This window comes from Ursus arctos, unplaced genomic scaffold (assembly GCF_023065955.2).
Source record: "Ursus arctos isolate Adak ecotype North America unplaced genomic scaffold, UrsArc2.0 scaffold_23, whole genome shotgun sequence".
Lineage (NCBI taxonomy): Eukaryota > Metazoa > Chordata > Mammalia > Carnivora > Ursidae > Ursus > Ursus arctos.
Genome location: NW_026622908.1, coordinates 33,107,346 through 33,124,398, shown reverse-complemented (window position 1 = coordinate 33,124,398; position 17,053 = coordinate 33,107,346). Strand labels below are relative to the sequence as shown.

General features: G+C 37.1%; 2 protein-coding genes across 2 annotated transcripts; one reads left to right on the top strand and one right to left on the bottom strand.

The window, feature by feature from the left end:
- The first annotated feature begins 8,375 nt into the window (after positions 1-8,375).
- Positions 8,376-9,308, top strand: LOC113249262 (olfactory receptor 4C46). The gene has a single exon (XM_026490772.3). The coding sequence runs from the start codon at positions 8,379-8,381 to the stop codon at positions 9,306-9,308; it is 930 nt and encodes a 309-aa protein (XP_026346557.2). The 5' UTR covers positions 8,376-8,378.
- Positions 9,309-14,792: 5,484 nt separating this feature from the next.
- Positions 14,793-15,716, bottom strand: LOC113249259 (olfactory receptor 4C12). The gene has a single exon (XM_026490770.3). It carries the CDS (start codon positions 15,714-15,716, stop codon positions 14,793-14,795), a length of 924 nt encoding a protein of 307 aa, XP_026346555.2.
- Positions 15,717-17,053: the final 1,337 nt, after the last annotated feature.

The window sequence follows — 17,053 nt, the reverse complement described above, 5'->3', positions numbered from 1 at the left end:
TGAAATTGGAAGGATTATTAGAAATTTTTATCAACAGCTATATGCCAATAAACTAAGCAATCTGGAAGAGATGGAATCCTTCATGGAAACCTATAAACTACCAAGATTGAAACCGGAAGAAATTGATTCCTTAAACAGGCCAATTAATTATGAAGAAATTGAGTCAGTGATAAACAACCTTCCAAATAACAAAACTCCAGGCCCGGACGGTTTTCCTGGGGAATTCTACCAAACATTCAAAGAAGAAATAATACCTATTCTCCTAAAGCTATTTCAAAAAATAGAAACAGAAGGAAAGCTACCAAACTCATTCTATGAGGCCAATATTACCTTGATCCCCAAACCAGGCAAAGACCCCCTCAAAAAGGAGAATTACAGACCGATTTCCCTAATGAATATGGACGCCAAAATCCTCAACAAGATACTTGCTAATAGAATCCAACAGTACATTAAAAGGATTATCCATCACGATCAAGTGGGATTCATACCTGGGATGCAAGCGTGGTTCAATATTCGCAAATCAATCAGCGTGATACATCATATCAACAAGAAAAGACTCAGGAACCATATGATCCTCTCAATCGATGCCGAAAAAGCATTTGACAAAATACAGCATCCTTTCCTGATTAAAACCCTTCAGAGTGTAGGAATAGAAGGTACATTTCTCAATCTCATAAAAGCCATCTATGAAAAGCCTACTGCAAATATTATTCTCAATGGGGAAAAGCTGGAAGCCTTTCCCTTAAGATCAGGAACTCGACAAGGATGCCCACTCTCGCCACTATTATTCAACATAGTACTAGAAGTCCTTGCAACAGCAATCAGACGACAAAAAGGGATCAAAGGTATTCAAATTGGCAAAGAAGAAGTCAAAATGTCTCTCTTTGCAGATGACATGATACTCTATATGGAAAACCCAAAAGAAGCCACTCCCAAACTATTAGAAGTTATAGAGCAATTCAGTAACGTGGCAGGATACAAAATAAATGCTCAGAAATCAGTTGCATTTCTATACATGAATAACGAGACCGAAGAAAGAGAAATTAGGGAATCCATCCCATTTACAATAGCACCAAAAACCATACGTTACCTTGGAATTAACTTAACCAGAGACGTAAAGGACCTATATTCTAGAAACTATAAATCACTCTTAAAAGACATTGAGGAAGACATAAAAAGATGGAAAGATATTCCATGCTCATGGATCGGAAGAATTAACATAGTTAAAATGTCCATGCTACCCAGAGCAATCTACACTTTCAATGCTATCCCGATCAAAATACCAAGGACATTTTTCAAAGAACTGGAACAAACAGTCCTTAAATTTGTATGGAAACAGAAAAGGCCCCGAATCTCCAAGGAACTGTTGAAAAGGAAAAACAAAGCTGGGGGCATCACAATGCCGGATTTCGAGCTGTACTACAAAGCTGTGATCACAAAGACAGCATGGTACTGGCACAAAAACAGACACATAGACCAATGGAACAGAATAGAGAGCCCAGAAATGGACCCTCGGCTCTTTGGGCAACTAATATTTGATAAAGCAGGAAAAAACATCCGGTGGGAAAAAGACAGTCTCTTCAATAAATGGTGCTGGGAAAATTGGACAGCTACATGCAAGAGAATGAAACTTGACCACTATCTCACACCATACACAAAAATAAACTCCAAATGGTTGAAAGACCTCGATGTGAGACAGGAATCCATCAAAATTCTAGAGGAGAACATAGGCAACAACCTCTACGACATCGGCCAAAGTAACCTTTTTCATGACACATCCCCAAAGGCAAGAGAAACAAAAGATAAAATGAATTTATGGGACTTCATCAAGATTAAAAGTTTCTGCACATCCAAGGAAACAGTCAGAAAAACTAAGAGGCAGCCCACGGAATGGGAGAATATATTTGCAAATGACACTACAGATAAAGGACTGGTATCCAAGATCTACAAAGAACTTCTCAAACTCAATACACGAGAAACAAATAAACAAATCAAAAAATGGGCAGAAGATATGAACAGACACTTTTCCAATGAAGACATACAAATGGCTAACAGACACATGAAAAAATGTTCAAAATCATTAGCCATCAAGGAAATTCAAATCAAAACCACACTGAGATACCACCTTACGCCAGTTAGAATGGCAAAAATAGACAAGGCAAGAAACAACAATTGTTGGAGAGGATGTGGAGAAAGGGGATCCCTCCTACATTGTTGGTGGGAATGCAAGTTGGTACAGCCACTCTGGAAAACAGTGTGGAGGTCCCTTAAAAAGTTAAAAATTGAGCTACCCTATGATCCAGCCATTGCACTACCGGGTATTTACCCCAAAGATACAGACGTAGTGAAGAGAAGGGCCATATGCACCCCAATGTTCATAGCAGCAATGTCCACAATAGCTAAATCGTGGAAGGAGCCGAGATGCCCTTCAACAGATGACTGGATTAAGAAGTTGTGGTCCATATATACAATGGAATATTACTCAGCTATCAGAAAGAACGAGTTCTCAACATTTGCTACAACATGGACGGCACTGGAGGAGATAATGCTAAGTGAAATAAGTCAAGCAGAGAAAGACAACTATCATATGATTTCTCTCATCTATGGAACATAAGAACTAGGATGATCGGTAGGGGAAGAAAGGGATAAAGAAAGGGGGGGTAATCAGAAGGGGGAATGAAATATGAGAGACTATGGACTATGAGAAACAAACTGAGGACTTCAGAGGGGAGGCGGGTGGGGGAATGGGATAGACCGGTGATGGGTAGTAAGGAGGGCACGTATTGCATGGTGCACTGGGTGCTATACACAACTAATGAATCATCGAGCCTTACATCGGAAACCGGGGATGTACTGTATGGTGACTAACATAATATAATAAAAAATCATTTAAAAAAATAAATAAATAAATAAATTTAAATTTAAAAAAATAATAATAATAAAAATAATAATATCTATTAAAAATTGGGGTATAATATTTATTAGAAATGATCCAATAAGTATGAAATATAAGAAAATACAGAATTTGACCTTATCAAAATTTTAAATCTTCTTACCAGATGTTGCCACTTAAGTTTATTTATTTTTTAGTAATCTCTACACCCAGTGTGGGCCTCAAACTCATGACCCTGAGATGAAGAGTGGCACGCTCTACTGACTGAACACCAGGCACCCCACGTGTTGCCATTTTTAAAAATAAAAGTGCAATCCATGGACTAGTATTCCATACTGACCAGCCCATAAGTGCCAGAAATAACTGTAATCTAGAGCCTTCTAAGATTTCTGGCTACTTCAAAAGCCCTCTCAGAAAAGTGAAAAAACAGCTTTTACATAAAAATTCACACAAAACAAAAGAATACAAATAGCCAATGCCATCTTGAGCAAGAAGAATAGAATTGGACCTGTTACAACTCCCAATTTTCAAATATACTGCCAAGCTATTATATCAAAACAGTAAGTACTGGCAAAAATACAGACATATAGACCAACAGAACAGAAGGGAGAGCCCAGAAATAAACCCATACACTAAACCCAAAAACATACAGTCAACTGAACTTTGGCAAGGGCACCAAGGACATACAATGTGGAAAGGAGAGTCTCTTCAATAAGTGCTGTAGGAACTCTGGAAAACCACATGCAGAAGAATGAAATTGGACTCTTATCTTACATGATATACAAAAATCAACTGGATTAAAGACTTAAACTAAGATTTGAAATTATAAAACCCCTTAAAGCAAACATAGGGGAAAATCTTGTTGACACTGGTTTAGGCAATGATTTTTTTAGCTTTGATACCAAAAGCAAAAACAGACAAGTGAGATTTCATCAAACTGAGAAACTTCAGCACAGCAAAGGAAACAATCAAGCATGAAAGACAGCCAACAAATATGAGAAAACCATACATATTTGCAAACCATATATGTGATAAGGAGTCAATATCCAAAATATGTAAGGAATTTATACAACTCAAAGCAAAACACAAACTTCCTGATTTTAAAATGGGCAAGGACATTTTAAAATGGGCAAGGACAATAGACATCTCTTAAAAGAAGATCGATAAATGACTGACAGGTATGTGAAAAAGTGTTCAACATCACTAATCATCAGGAAAATGCAAGCCAAAAATGTTACCTTACAATTTTAAGAACGGTACTTATCAAAAAGGCAAAAGATAACAAGTGTTGAAAAGGGAACCCCTATGCACTGCAATTGAGAAAATAAATTGGCACAGTCACTATGGAAAACAGTATGAAGATTCCTCAAAAAACACTAAAAAAGGACTCGTTTTTATGCAGCAATCCCACCTCTGGGTTTAGAACCAAAGGTATTGAAATCAGTATCTCAAAGACATACCTGCACTCATGTATTCTGAAGCATTATTCATCATGGCCGAGATATGGAAGATATGGAAACAACCTGTATGTTCCTTGATGGATGAATGGATAAAGAAAATGTGATATATATATATATATATATATATATATATATATATACACACACATACACACACACACACACACACACACACACACACATACACACACACACACACACAATGGAATATACAGCCTTAAAAAGAAAGGAAACTTGCCATTTGTGACAACATAGATGAACCTACAGAACATTATGCTGAGTGAAATAAGCCAGAGAAAGAAAGTGAAATGTTACATTATCTTACTTAGATGTGGAATCTAAAACAGTCAAACTTACAGAAGCAAAATAGGATGAGTGTTGCCGGAGGCTGGGGGAGGGAGAAATAGATATTGATCAAGGGGAACAAAGTTTCGTTTATGCAAGATGCATAATCGTACAGCAACGTGATTATAGTTAGCAATACTGTACTATATATTTGAAATTTACTAGAAGAGTGGATCTTAAGTTTTCACTACACATACACACACACACACACACACACATACACACACAAATAGTAACTGTGAGTGATGAAAATGTTAAAAGCTTGGTTGTGATGATTATTTCACAATGTATACTTTTGTTAACATATCAAATTATACATCTTAAATACACAAAATTTTATTTGTTCATGATTCTTCAATAAATCAAAGAAAAAGAGCTATCAGAGCCAAGAACCTGAGATGCTTTCCTGTTGCTTTCACTGCTCTAGCTCTCAAGCAATCAGAAGTGGTTTTGCAATAAAGGTTTAGTATTGATAAGAAAAGAGAAACTCCTCTGTGACATTAGCTATAGGGAAACTCCATCACAGCTCCACTGGAATATGGCATCTTGCTATTCACATGACATTCAGCTTTCTTAACAACCCAGGACATAGAGGAAGGAGACTCACAGGGTTAGGTTCCAAGTGTAGGGAATACAATTCCCCACATAAGAATGAGTGTTTCTCAACATGTCTCTTTAGAATACTGTTTCTAAGACAAAGCCTTTCCATCAAAGAAGATAATTAATTCCTGGGAGAGGATGCAGGAACTACAAGACAAGTTCCCTGAACCTTGATGGAAACCTCTTTAAATATCCATAGAGGGCAAGGTGAAAATGTTTTTGTTCACCACTTCTCCAGAGCAAGATTCATCATGGGCAGAGTGAACGACCTGAATGTGATTTCTCCACACCGTTTGCCTCTTGCCCTGCAGGACCAGAGCCATGTATAGATCATTTCTCCTTAGTGTCTCAAGTGAATCCATTCTAAATTCAAAACCAGAAAACACATTTCAAACAGATTTTCTGTGAAAAAGGTTTGAGGCTTTAGGCTAGATGGAAAGATTTGGACTCATAAGAACACTCTTATTTTAGTAGACTCACTGAGGTATAAATTATATACCCCCCAAAATTGCACAAATTAATTATACAATTTCTAAATAACTGTTGAGTTGATAGTGAATTATCTGAATAGGCTCTTCCCAAGTGTGACATATCTCTCATACTGAAAATTACTTACTACAAGAAGAGGTCAGTTTGAAGACGGGAGTGTTTCTGAATACCCCCAAATATCATTAAGGTCATCTAAGACAGCTGAGGTAAGTTTTTGAATACCACTGATGCTTTATTAAAGATTGTTGCTTTACACATATACTATTCATTATTTTTCAACTTTTCAGACATAGTAATAGAATAATTTATCCTTATCCCAATGCTTCAAAAGATAATTCATGAATATCATTAGCAAATTGGACAGTTAAAAAAGTTGGGGGCTTATAGAGATTAAGCAAATGGTAGGACCCAGCTCTCTGACACCAGACACCATGCTTTGGCCATGAGACACCTCCTAATAATGAAGAAAAATCATGAGAATGAAAACAAAATTTTACTACATTTCAAACACACAAATATGAAAATTAAATGATATAGATCACCAGCTATTTCATCCAAGCATGAACATGAAGAACAGTTCTTGGGATCCACTGCTATGTATTGCATAAGTCTCTATTGTTTCTTTGAGAGTAAAATTGGTGATGAGCCTTTCTAAGTTCAACTTCATAGTTGAATGCTTTTCTGTATTATTGCCTGAATTGTCAAATCTTCCTATCTCATACAGGCATTCACGGTCAGAAAACTAAATGACAGTCCTGTGTACATCCCAAATAATGTGGTCGATGTCTCAAACAATTGTCGTGATAACCTGTGAGGTGGATATTATCCTTCTTGCTTTACAGATGAGGAAACAAGGATGTAAGGTCTAAAGTAATGTACCCCAGATAAAAGAAACTGCAAGTGGAAGAACAAGGATTCTACTCTGGTCTTTCTGATTTTCAAACCAATACAATTAACCACTGGGATAATTTGTTTTGATATTTTGCAGAGTCTGGCACCCCATTTTTTAGAGGGAGATACAGTAAGAAACACTTAGGGCTAGGAGTGAGGCCAAGATAAAAGGGTTATTCAATGAGAGCAGTGCCACATTTTTCTTTTTTTTTTTTTAAGATTTTATTTATTTATTCGACAGAGATAGAGACAGCCAGCGAGAGAGGGAACACAAGCAGGGGGAGTGGGAGAGGAAGAAGCAGGCTCATAGCTGAGGAGCCTGACGTGGGGCTCGATCCCAAAACGCCGGGATCACGCCCTGAGCCAAAGGCAGATGCTTAACCGCTGTGCCATTCAGGCGCCCCCACATTTTTCTTAATATTTGAGAGTTCCAGTATGCCACTGTGTGTGCTGTGTGTCTGCTGATGAAACTGCTCCACATAAGCTTGCCTCTAAAGTAGTATTAAAGTAATTACAAGTATCATGGTCATATCAAAAAGATTACTAGTTAAACATTGTTTATTATAAAGTAACAATATAGGGCATGGATTAAAAATTTGGAGGTAAAACAATTAAGTATAACCCGACTTTTCTTGGCTCAAGTCTTTGTTAGCTATTCAATCGTCCTGGACAAGATCCTTAGCTTCTTCTCTATGCAACTATTGCCTAATGTATAAAATAGGGATAAAAATGATAGTAGTAACCATTCCTTAGGTTTGTACTGAGGATTAAATAACCAAATGTCTGCAAAAAAACAGAGCACTCTAAGTGTTCAGTAAGCTTTAGTTAATATTACCACTATTATTATAATTAATAACATTAGTCTCTGAGATTGTTTCCTCATCTGCAAAATGAATGATATAATACCAACCACACAGGTTATCATATGAAAAGGAACCACATATACAAACCATTTGCTACATACCATGCACACAGCAATCAATCATTCAAAAGTATATATTACTAGCTATTTTAAAGTTATTAGGACTTAGGAAGCATGCATTATGACTACTTTTAAGTAGTTCTTGTGTCCATTCATTACATTCCTATCACCAATGCCCTGTTACTCTTTATTCAACTACTGTGAAAAGTCTGCTACTGGGATTCTTGTGCCTTCTTTCCACCTCATGACAGAACCTCAACCCATTTCAGCCAAAGCACGCAAAGATCTTTATGAGAATAATATTCAAGATTCCCCCTTCACAGTCTCCTTCATCCTCCCACTCATATTCTCAATTATCTTCCATGGTTCCCCACTTCCTCGAGATTAAAGGGAATATTCTGAAGCTTTGCTTTAGAGACTACATCCATCCACTACCACTTTTTCAGGTTTGGCTACCACAACATGTACAGTCTACGACTCCAACGTAGACTCTTGGTCATCTGGGATGACTAAGTGCACATATGGTCTCCCGCCTATGTGTTTACAAAAGTTCCTCATGTCCATAATCTTAACAAAGACTTCAGTGGGGGCAATTTGATTAATTTTCAAGAACTCAGAATCTTTATTTCCAACACACACACAGCCTTAAAAGAATTCACAATTCAACAGAATCCAGGAATGTATTATATATTAGAATGGAAAGTTTAGTAAATACAGGGTTACATTAATAAAAATTGTTTTCTTTTCAGGCAATGTAATTAACTATTAGGTGAAACACATGGAGAATAGGAACAATGTGACTGAGTTTGTTCTACTGGGGCTTACAGAGGATCCAAAGATGCAGAAAATTATATTTGTCATGTTTTTTGTCATCTATACCATCACTGTGGTAGGTAATATGCTCATTGTGATCACCATCACTGCCAGCCCATTGTTGGGGTCCCCCATGTACTTTTTCTTGGCCTATCTCTCCTTTATTGATGCCTGTTATTCCTCTGTCAATACTCCCAAACTGATCATAGATTCCCTCCATGAAAAGAAGACTACCCTATACAATGGATGCATGACCCAAATATTTGGGGAACATTTTTTTGGAGGTGCTGAAGGCATCCTGCTTACTGTCATGGCCTATGACCGCTATGTGGCCATCTGCAAGCCTTTACACTACACAACCATCATGAGTCGGCGAGTGTGTGGCCTGCTAATGGGAGTGGTGTGGGTGGGAGGCTGTCTTCATGCAACCATACAGATACTCTTCATCTTCCGATTACCCTTCTGTGGCCCTAATGTCATAGATCATTTTATGTGTGACCTGAATCCTTTGCTCAATCTTGCCTGCACTGATACCCACACTCTAGGGCTCTTCGTTGCTGCCAACAGTGGATTCATCTGTCTATTAAACTTCCTCCTCTTGATGGTCTCCTATGTGGTCATTCTGCGCTCCCTCCGGAATCACAGCTTGGAGGCAAGACGCAAAGCCCTCTCCACCTGTGTCTCCCACATCACAGTGGTAGTTCTATTCTTTGTGCCCTGTATATTTGTGTACATGAGACCCGCAGCTACTTTGTCTGTTGATAAAGCAGTTGCAGTGTTCTATACTATTATAACTCCCATGCTAAACCCCTTAATCTATACCTTGAGAAATGCCCAAATGAAAAACGCCATTAAGAAATTGTGTAGTATGAAAGCTATTTCAGGTGAGAAATAAATGTGCCTGGAGCTCAATGCTGATTCAATGGAAACAAAGGTCAAAAGGACATTTTGGATGATTTCAGCAAGGAATACTTAAGGGATGGAGAAATAAATTAATCACTATGAATCATCAATGCTGCATTGAGGGTAACAGAAATGAATGCAAGAAAAGAGAGAACACATAATGCAGGACCACTTTGCATATTCAGAAAATTCTACGCAACCAAATATTTGGATTCATAGACTTTCCTTCTAATAACAACTTAAAGAAATATTAGAATTTATTGCTGTCAAGCAATAATCTCTATAACAATCCAAGGAGGTAGGCCACTGATATTATCACCACTGTACAGCTGAGAAAACTGATAGAAAGGGGAAGGTACCAAAACAGATACATTGGAAAACCAATAACCAGAATTGACTGATTTCCCAGATCATGTCCTTAACTGCTGTTAACTGCCAGGCAACAATGATCAAAAGATAAGGTGAATATACTAGTTACTATTTACTGAGCCAGAGACTGTACTGGATGCAAAGTATATATTAGTTCAATATCTATAACAAAGCTTAATATTTTTTCATGAATAACTGCTTGTTTTTACATATCGTAATTGATTATATATGTTGCCTATAACATTATGGTATGCAACTATTTAGGGCTATAAAAGCATTAGCCATTTAACCTCTCAGGGGTAGGTAATGAAGATTAGGCCATGTTTCCAAGTTCCCTTGTAGGATTCAGAACCATTTTGTATTGCTCATATCACTCACATTATGCTGATACCCCATCAGAAGGAGTAATGACTTAAAAATTTTGATGTCAGAGAGAAATTTCTGTTTATTAAATATACAGTCATACTCTATAAAGTACTTGCCTACTGTGTAACAATAGTCCCTCCAAGGTAGCACAATGTCTGGTGCATGATAAATATTGAATTAATTAATTAACTACTTAATTAAAAGTATAAAGGAAGATGAATAAATTCAAAAATAAAGAGCAAGAAAGTAATACTGGAGGCTAGGGAATTCTTTCCCATTTTTATATGATTCAACTCTAAGGAGAATTCTGGTTAGACCTCTTGGGGGAACTACAATTTGTTTTCACTCTTGCTTATACTAAGGATGAAAAAGAAATTGAAACTACAACTCACAGCATATGAGCAAATAGTTTACCTTAATATTCTCCTGCTTTCTGTGACATTTTATTATCTTATGAATGTGGCCTGCTTAAGTTATGTTTCTGTGTTAATCAGTTTACTTTTTGGTACCATGTCATTATTAAAATATGTGGCTCTTTCTATACAAAAAGCAATCTCAGGATAAATATACTCCATTCATTCCTTTTGTCCTATCTTCATTAATCAGCAAATATTTTTGAGCCCAAGAAATGTATCAGGCATGTTGACAGTTGCTGGGCCTTCAGTGGTGAATAAAAAGAGAACCAGGTTCTGCCTCCATAGAGCTTAGAATCCATGAAAGGCTCCCAGGAGGAAGCAGAAAATTACAACAAGTATTATAAATGATAAGATAGCAGAATCACAGGTGTCATGAAACCACATTGCAGGGACACACAGGATCAGGAGAAGATTTTTAGATGAAAAGGCAAAAAAACAGAACCTAAAGGTGGAAATAAGTCATCTGGTACAGTGAATAGGCATGGGGTTGGCAGAGTGTCCTAGAAGATGGAATACATAACAAAGGCCAGGAGGTGAAAAAGAGTGCACAGGAAACCTAATCAATTTGATATGGCTAATTAATTCAAAAACATTAGAAGTTTGTTTTAGCTAGTGAGTGGTGCAGTTAGAGTTTTAGAGGGGTGCCTTTGGTGACTAAGTTGGTTAAACATCTGCCTTTGGCTGAGGTCATGATCCCAGGGTCCTGGGATTGGGTCCTGGGATTGAGTCCTTCGTGGGGCTCCTTGCTCAGCGGGGAGCCTGCTTCTCCCTCTGCCTCTCCCTGCCTATCCCCCTGCTTTGTGCTCTCTCTGTCTCTGTCAAATAAATAAAATCTTTAAAAAAAAAAAAACTTTGAGTTTTAGAATGATAACTCTGGCTACAGTGTGGGAAATGGATTGAAGGGGATAAGACCAGCAACAGGAGAGTAGTTAGAGGTCACAGTGATGATTTGGGTGCAAAAGGATGGAGGTCTGAACTCTGGTGGTGCCAGTGAGGATGCAGAGTTTGGTGGATATGACTGTGCCAAATCCCCATCTCAGAGTCTGCATCTAGGGAACCCAAACTAACACAGAGATAGAAAGGTGTTCAAGAAATATTTAGGACTATATTTCACTTAACATAATCTCCTCCAGTCCCACCCATTTGATATAGGGTAAAGATTTGAGAGAGGAGTCATGGATGATACCAAGTTTCTAGTGTAGACTACCAGATGGATGGAACAGAGAAAAGATTAATGCTTTTTAATGTGTTGGATGACATTTAAATAACAATGTACAATTAATAATATGTTTCTGATCCTCCGAAATATGTAGGCCACAGAAATGAAGAAAACTTGAGCATACAGATGGCAATTAAAGCCATAAAAATATTAGATATCAGCTATGGAGAGTGTGATTTGGGCAGCATGGGTGGTTTTCAGTGGTCTATCAAATAGCCATTTTGACACTTTTAGAAAGAAAACAAACAAACAAAAAAATTGATCCTAAAATAGAACTCTAAAAATGTCAATTGGTCTATTATTAGAAATTGAGTAGGATAGCAAATCAATAAAATAAAAACAGGCTATGAAAGAATTTTTAAAAATCAAACAGGATATTTTTGCCAGCAAAAGTAGAAATTGAGAGTTAATGAAAAAAATCTTTAATGTTCTCAAGGGAAAAAACTGTAACCATTAATTCTGTATCATGCAATACAGAATTCAAATATGAGAATAAAACTGAAATTCAAATATTCAAATTCAAATATGAGAATATGAGATAAAATATGAGAATAAAATATGAAGATAAATACATTTTCAGACATGCAAAGACTCATAAATTTTACTGGCCAAGAATTATACCTGTGCAAATTGAATTCAACACATTCAAAAGATCATACACCATGACCAAATGGGATTAACCCATAATGCAAGGTTTAAAATATGCAAATAAATCAAATACATCACATTAAGACCACATGATCATCTCAATAGATTCACAAAATTGTATTTAACAAAGTTCAACAATCTTTCATGATAAAAATTCTCAACAAAATCGATTTAGAAGGAAATTGCCTCAACACCCATGCAAAAAAAAGCCATTTATGAAAAGCCCACAGCTAACATGATAATCAATGGGAGAAAACTGACAGCTTTTCCTCTAAGATCCAGTACAAGGCAAGGAAGCCCATGCCACTTCTATTCAACAAAGTAGTAGAAGTACCAGCAAGAGCCATCAGACAAGAAAAATAAATAAGGCATCTAAATTGGAAAGAAAAAGGTAAAATTATCTGTTTGTAGATGACATGATCATATATATAGAAAATCCTTAAACTTCCACACACACACACACACACACACACACACACAAATATTAAAACTAGTAAGTGAATTCATTGAAGATGCAGAATACATACAAAAATTATTTGCATTTCTTTACACTAACAATAAACTATACAAAAAGGAAATGAAGAAAATAATTCCATTTACAATATTATCAAAAAGAAAAAAAAATACTTAGGGCTAAATTTAATCAGTAAGTGAACATTCTCCACACCAAAAGCTGTAAGACACTGACGGAAGAAACTGAAAATGACACAAGTAAATGGAAAGATCCCATGTTCATGGATTAGACAAATTAATATTGTTAAAATGTTTGTATTACCCAAAGCCATCCATAGATACAATAAAATGCCTATCAAAATTCAAATGGCATTTGTCACAGACATGGAACAAACAATCCTAAGATACAGCAGGAACCACCAAAGACCCTGAATAGCCAAAGCATCCCCAGAAAGAAGACAAAGCTGGAGGCATCACACTTCCATTTCCTGGTTTCAAAGCACTATATTTCAAATCTGTAGTAATCTGAACAGTATGGTACTAGCATAAAAACCTACATAAATAGAATAGAATTGAGAGCCCAGAAATAAATGCTTGCACATACAGCCATTTAATATTTGACAAGGATATCAAGACTACTCAATGAGGAAAGGATAGTCTCTTCAAAAATGGTTTTGGGGAAACTGGATATTCATATGCAAAAGAATGAAATTGGACCCTTATCTCGTACCATATACAAAAATCAATTGAAAATCAATTAAAGACTTAAATGTAGGACCTGAAACTGTAACATAGGGAGGAAACATATGAAAAAAGCTTATTGACATTGGTCTGGGTAACAATTTCTTGGGTATGCTTCTTATCTCAGCTTGCTCTATGTAGCTTCCAAGAGTGCATGCTTGGAGGAGGAGGCTGGAGAGACATCTGGTGGTGCTGACACTGCCACCTCCATGGATAAAGATTTCCCAATGAGTTTCAGTGACACTTCTGCAGGCAGATTCTAGTGAGTCTCACAGGCACTTAGAAATCAAGTTCTCAATTCAGTGGATCTGCAACAGAGTTGGGGTGTTTTCTACCAGCCTTGGTCCACCTGCACCCTAGAGTGTTGTTTCCTGCTTGTCAGTCCAGGCCGTAGTCCTTTGTTCACCAGCCTCAGGCTACCAGTAACCCAGAGGGAAGTTCCCAGTTTACTAGTTCCTTTTATCCCTGTCAGTCTCCCTCTCCAGCTACTATGAACTAGAACTGGCCCAGGACAACCTAGTGAACTTCACTGTCCAATGGGCAACAGCTACTCCTTCTTCAAAAGATGAATCCCAGCTTTGGGGAGGAATTCTACCTTCAAATGTATTCCTTCCTTTGATATTCACCTCTTAGTCCCAGGGAATTCTTTAGAGTAATAATTAGCCCTTTCCAGTTAATGCTCTGCTATAATGAACAACTGTATGTAAACCTTCGCTGTTCAAATTACTGTGTTATCTGTCTCCTAATTGGGCCCCGAGATACAACATGGAAAATACCTAATACAACACCAGCTTTATAGGCATTTGATAAATAGTATCTCTTTTTACTATACAACCAAGATTTAGTGAACACGAAAATTCACAAAAGAAAGAATTTATACTGGTGCCAGAGTCCAAAGGAATATCATTAAACCTGTTATTTTTAATAAGAAGTAGTAACCAGTATCTCACTGCTACATAAGATTATTTTAATACCAATCCAATATTCTAGATTCATATCTTTTAGCTTCTAAAGATATTTGAGATTCTAAGTAATAGGTAAATATTTATGGATTAAGAAACAGTAAATTGTGATGACAAGACTGTGGGATGGGAGACAGTAAGTCTGGATTCCAGCACAAGCCTTAGTTTTGCACGTAAGTGGCTATCTGCAAGTGTTATCCAACTCCTTGTTAGAGCTGATGTCCTCATCTATAGATCAAGAAGTTTTCACTAGATTACTTCTATTACTTCTATATGTAATGCTCAAAGATTCTGTTTAATCATTATCTGAAGTCACTTTTTTTCTCCAGAGCTTCCTCATAGCATTTTTTTACCTCAGCATTTCTGAGGGTGTAGATTAAGGGATTTAACATCGGGACCACCATAGTATAAAAGACAGCAACAGCTTTATCAATGGGCAGAGTGGTCACTGGGCGCAGATACACAAATATGCAGGGCACAAAAAATAAGACAACTACTGTAATGTGAGAGACACAGGTGGAAAGGGCTTTGCGCCTCCCCTCCAAGCTATAGTTCTTTAGGGAGCACAGGATGACCACATAGGAGACCACCAAGAGGAGGAAGTTTAAAAGGCAGATGAATCCACTGTTGACAGCAACAAAGAGACCAAGGATATGAGTGTCCATGCAGACAAGCTTCAACAAAGGGTACAAATCACACAGGAAATGATCTATAACATTGGGGCCACAGAAGGGCAGCCAGACTGTGAAGAGTATCTGAATGGTTGCATGGAGAAATCCTCCAGTCCAGGCCACTCCCAGCAGAAGAATGCACAGCCTGTGGTTCATGACAGTCATATAGTGCAGAGGTTTGCAGATGGCCACATAGCGATCATAGGCCATCACTGTCAGTAGGATGATCTCAGTAGCACCAAAAATATGTTCTGCATAGACTTGAGCCATACACCCACTAAAGGAGATAGTTTTCTTCTCATGAAGGGAGTCCAAAATCAGCTTAGGAGCTGAAGAAGAAGAATAAATTGTGTCTATCAAGGAAAGATGTGTCAGAAAGAAGTACATGGGGGAGTTCAGAGCCTGGCTGGTGGTAATGGTAACCACAATGAGCAGGTTGCCTGAGAGTGTTACCATGTACAGAACCAAAAATCCCAGGAACACCATATTCTGCATCGTGGGGTTCTGTGTAAGACCTATTAAAATAAATTCAGTCACATTTCTTTTATTCTCCATCTATGTGGTGTGGGTGAGAAAAACTCCAGGAAGGAATGCTTTGCCTTAAAAAAAAAAAAAAAAAGAAAGAAAGAAAAAAGGAACCATAAAATCATGAAGTAGTCCAAAATAGGTATGTCAAAACTTCTCTTAGTGGACACTCAAGTAAACTTTAATATAGTATTTAAAGCTAAGTTTTGCCATTATTAATTCTCACTTTTTTCTGGACCTCAGATTGCTTTATTTTCTGTATCTCAATGTATTCTTAAATCACAAAGGCAGTGAAGGGTAAGATAAACTCTCCCTGTTACACTTGAGCAACTTACATAATGAGGCACATGGAAAGAACACCTCTTCCAGATGATCCCATAAGTGCTTCACTGAGAAGGTAGCCTTAGAGCCCAAGACCCAAGATAGTGGTCTCCCTTCTGGAAGCCCAATGCATCAGAGAATCCTTCCAGGGACAAAAGGTGAGTGCACTTCTAATTGCCAACTCTTCTCTGGAAGAGATGGCCTTTGGGAGAACCAAAAACTGACTATGTTTTTATAGCTTCCTGAAGGTCAAGGCCAAAAGTTGGGTTTTATGATAGAAATCAGACAGAAAACCCCAAATTTGACTCAGTCATTATCATTATTTATTATTTGTTTTTTGCAAATCTTGAAGTAATTTGAGTATATTTTTTAAATGATTGTCTTTTATAATTTTCATCTGCCCCTTTTTGTCCCACACCATACAGAAACAACCATACAAATAAAACTTGGTCTTTATGTCAAAATTAATGTGTTTGATGCCCTCTATTAATTGACAGACTCAAGAACAGGATCAGTTTCTTTTTTGTGCTGTAGTCCAAAGACCAACAGTGTACCTATTACTACACAAACCCTCTAATACCCATATTTTTGGATAAATGAGAAATGGAGAAAAGTGTTGATCTAACAGGATGACCCTGATCTTCTATAAGAGAACCCTCAGACTGCAATTGAAAATAAGGACTTAAGCAGACAAACTTCTTCCAAGCACAGAAATCTTTGTTACTTGCTTAAATTCCACATAGTCAAACATTTCAAAATGGAAACTTTTATTACAGCTCTGTTTTACCCCATTCTTAATAGCATATGGAGATTTATTTTTACACTCTGTAGTTCCTACAATAACAACTTTTAAGGAGTGTTGGTCATGTGCTAGGCACCATACTAAGTACTTCACATGCATTATTTCACTTCATCTTCACAACAGTGCTATGACATGGGTACACTATTATCTATATTTTAAATAAAATGAAACTCTGGTTAAGAGGATGTAAATGACTTGTCCAAAGTGAGAGTGACTTAAAAAAAAAAAAAAGAGGGGACTGCTT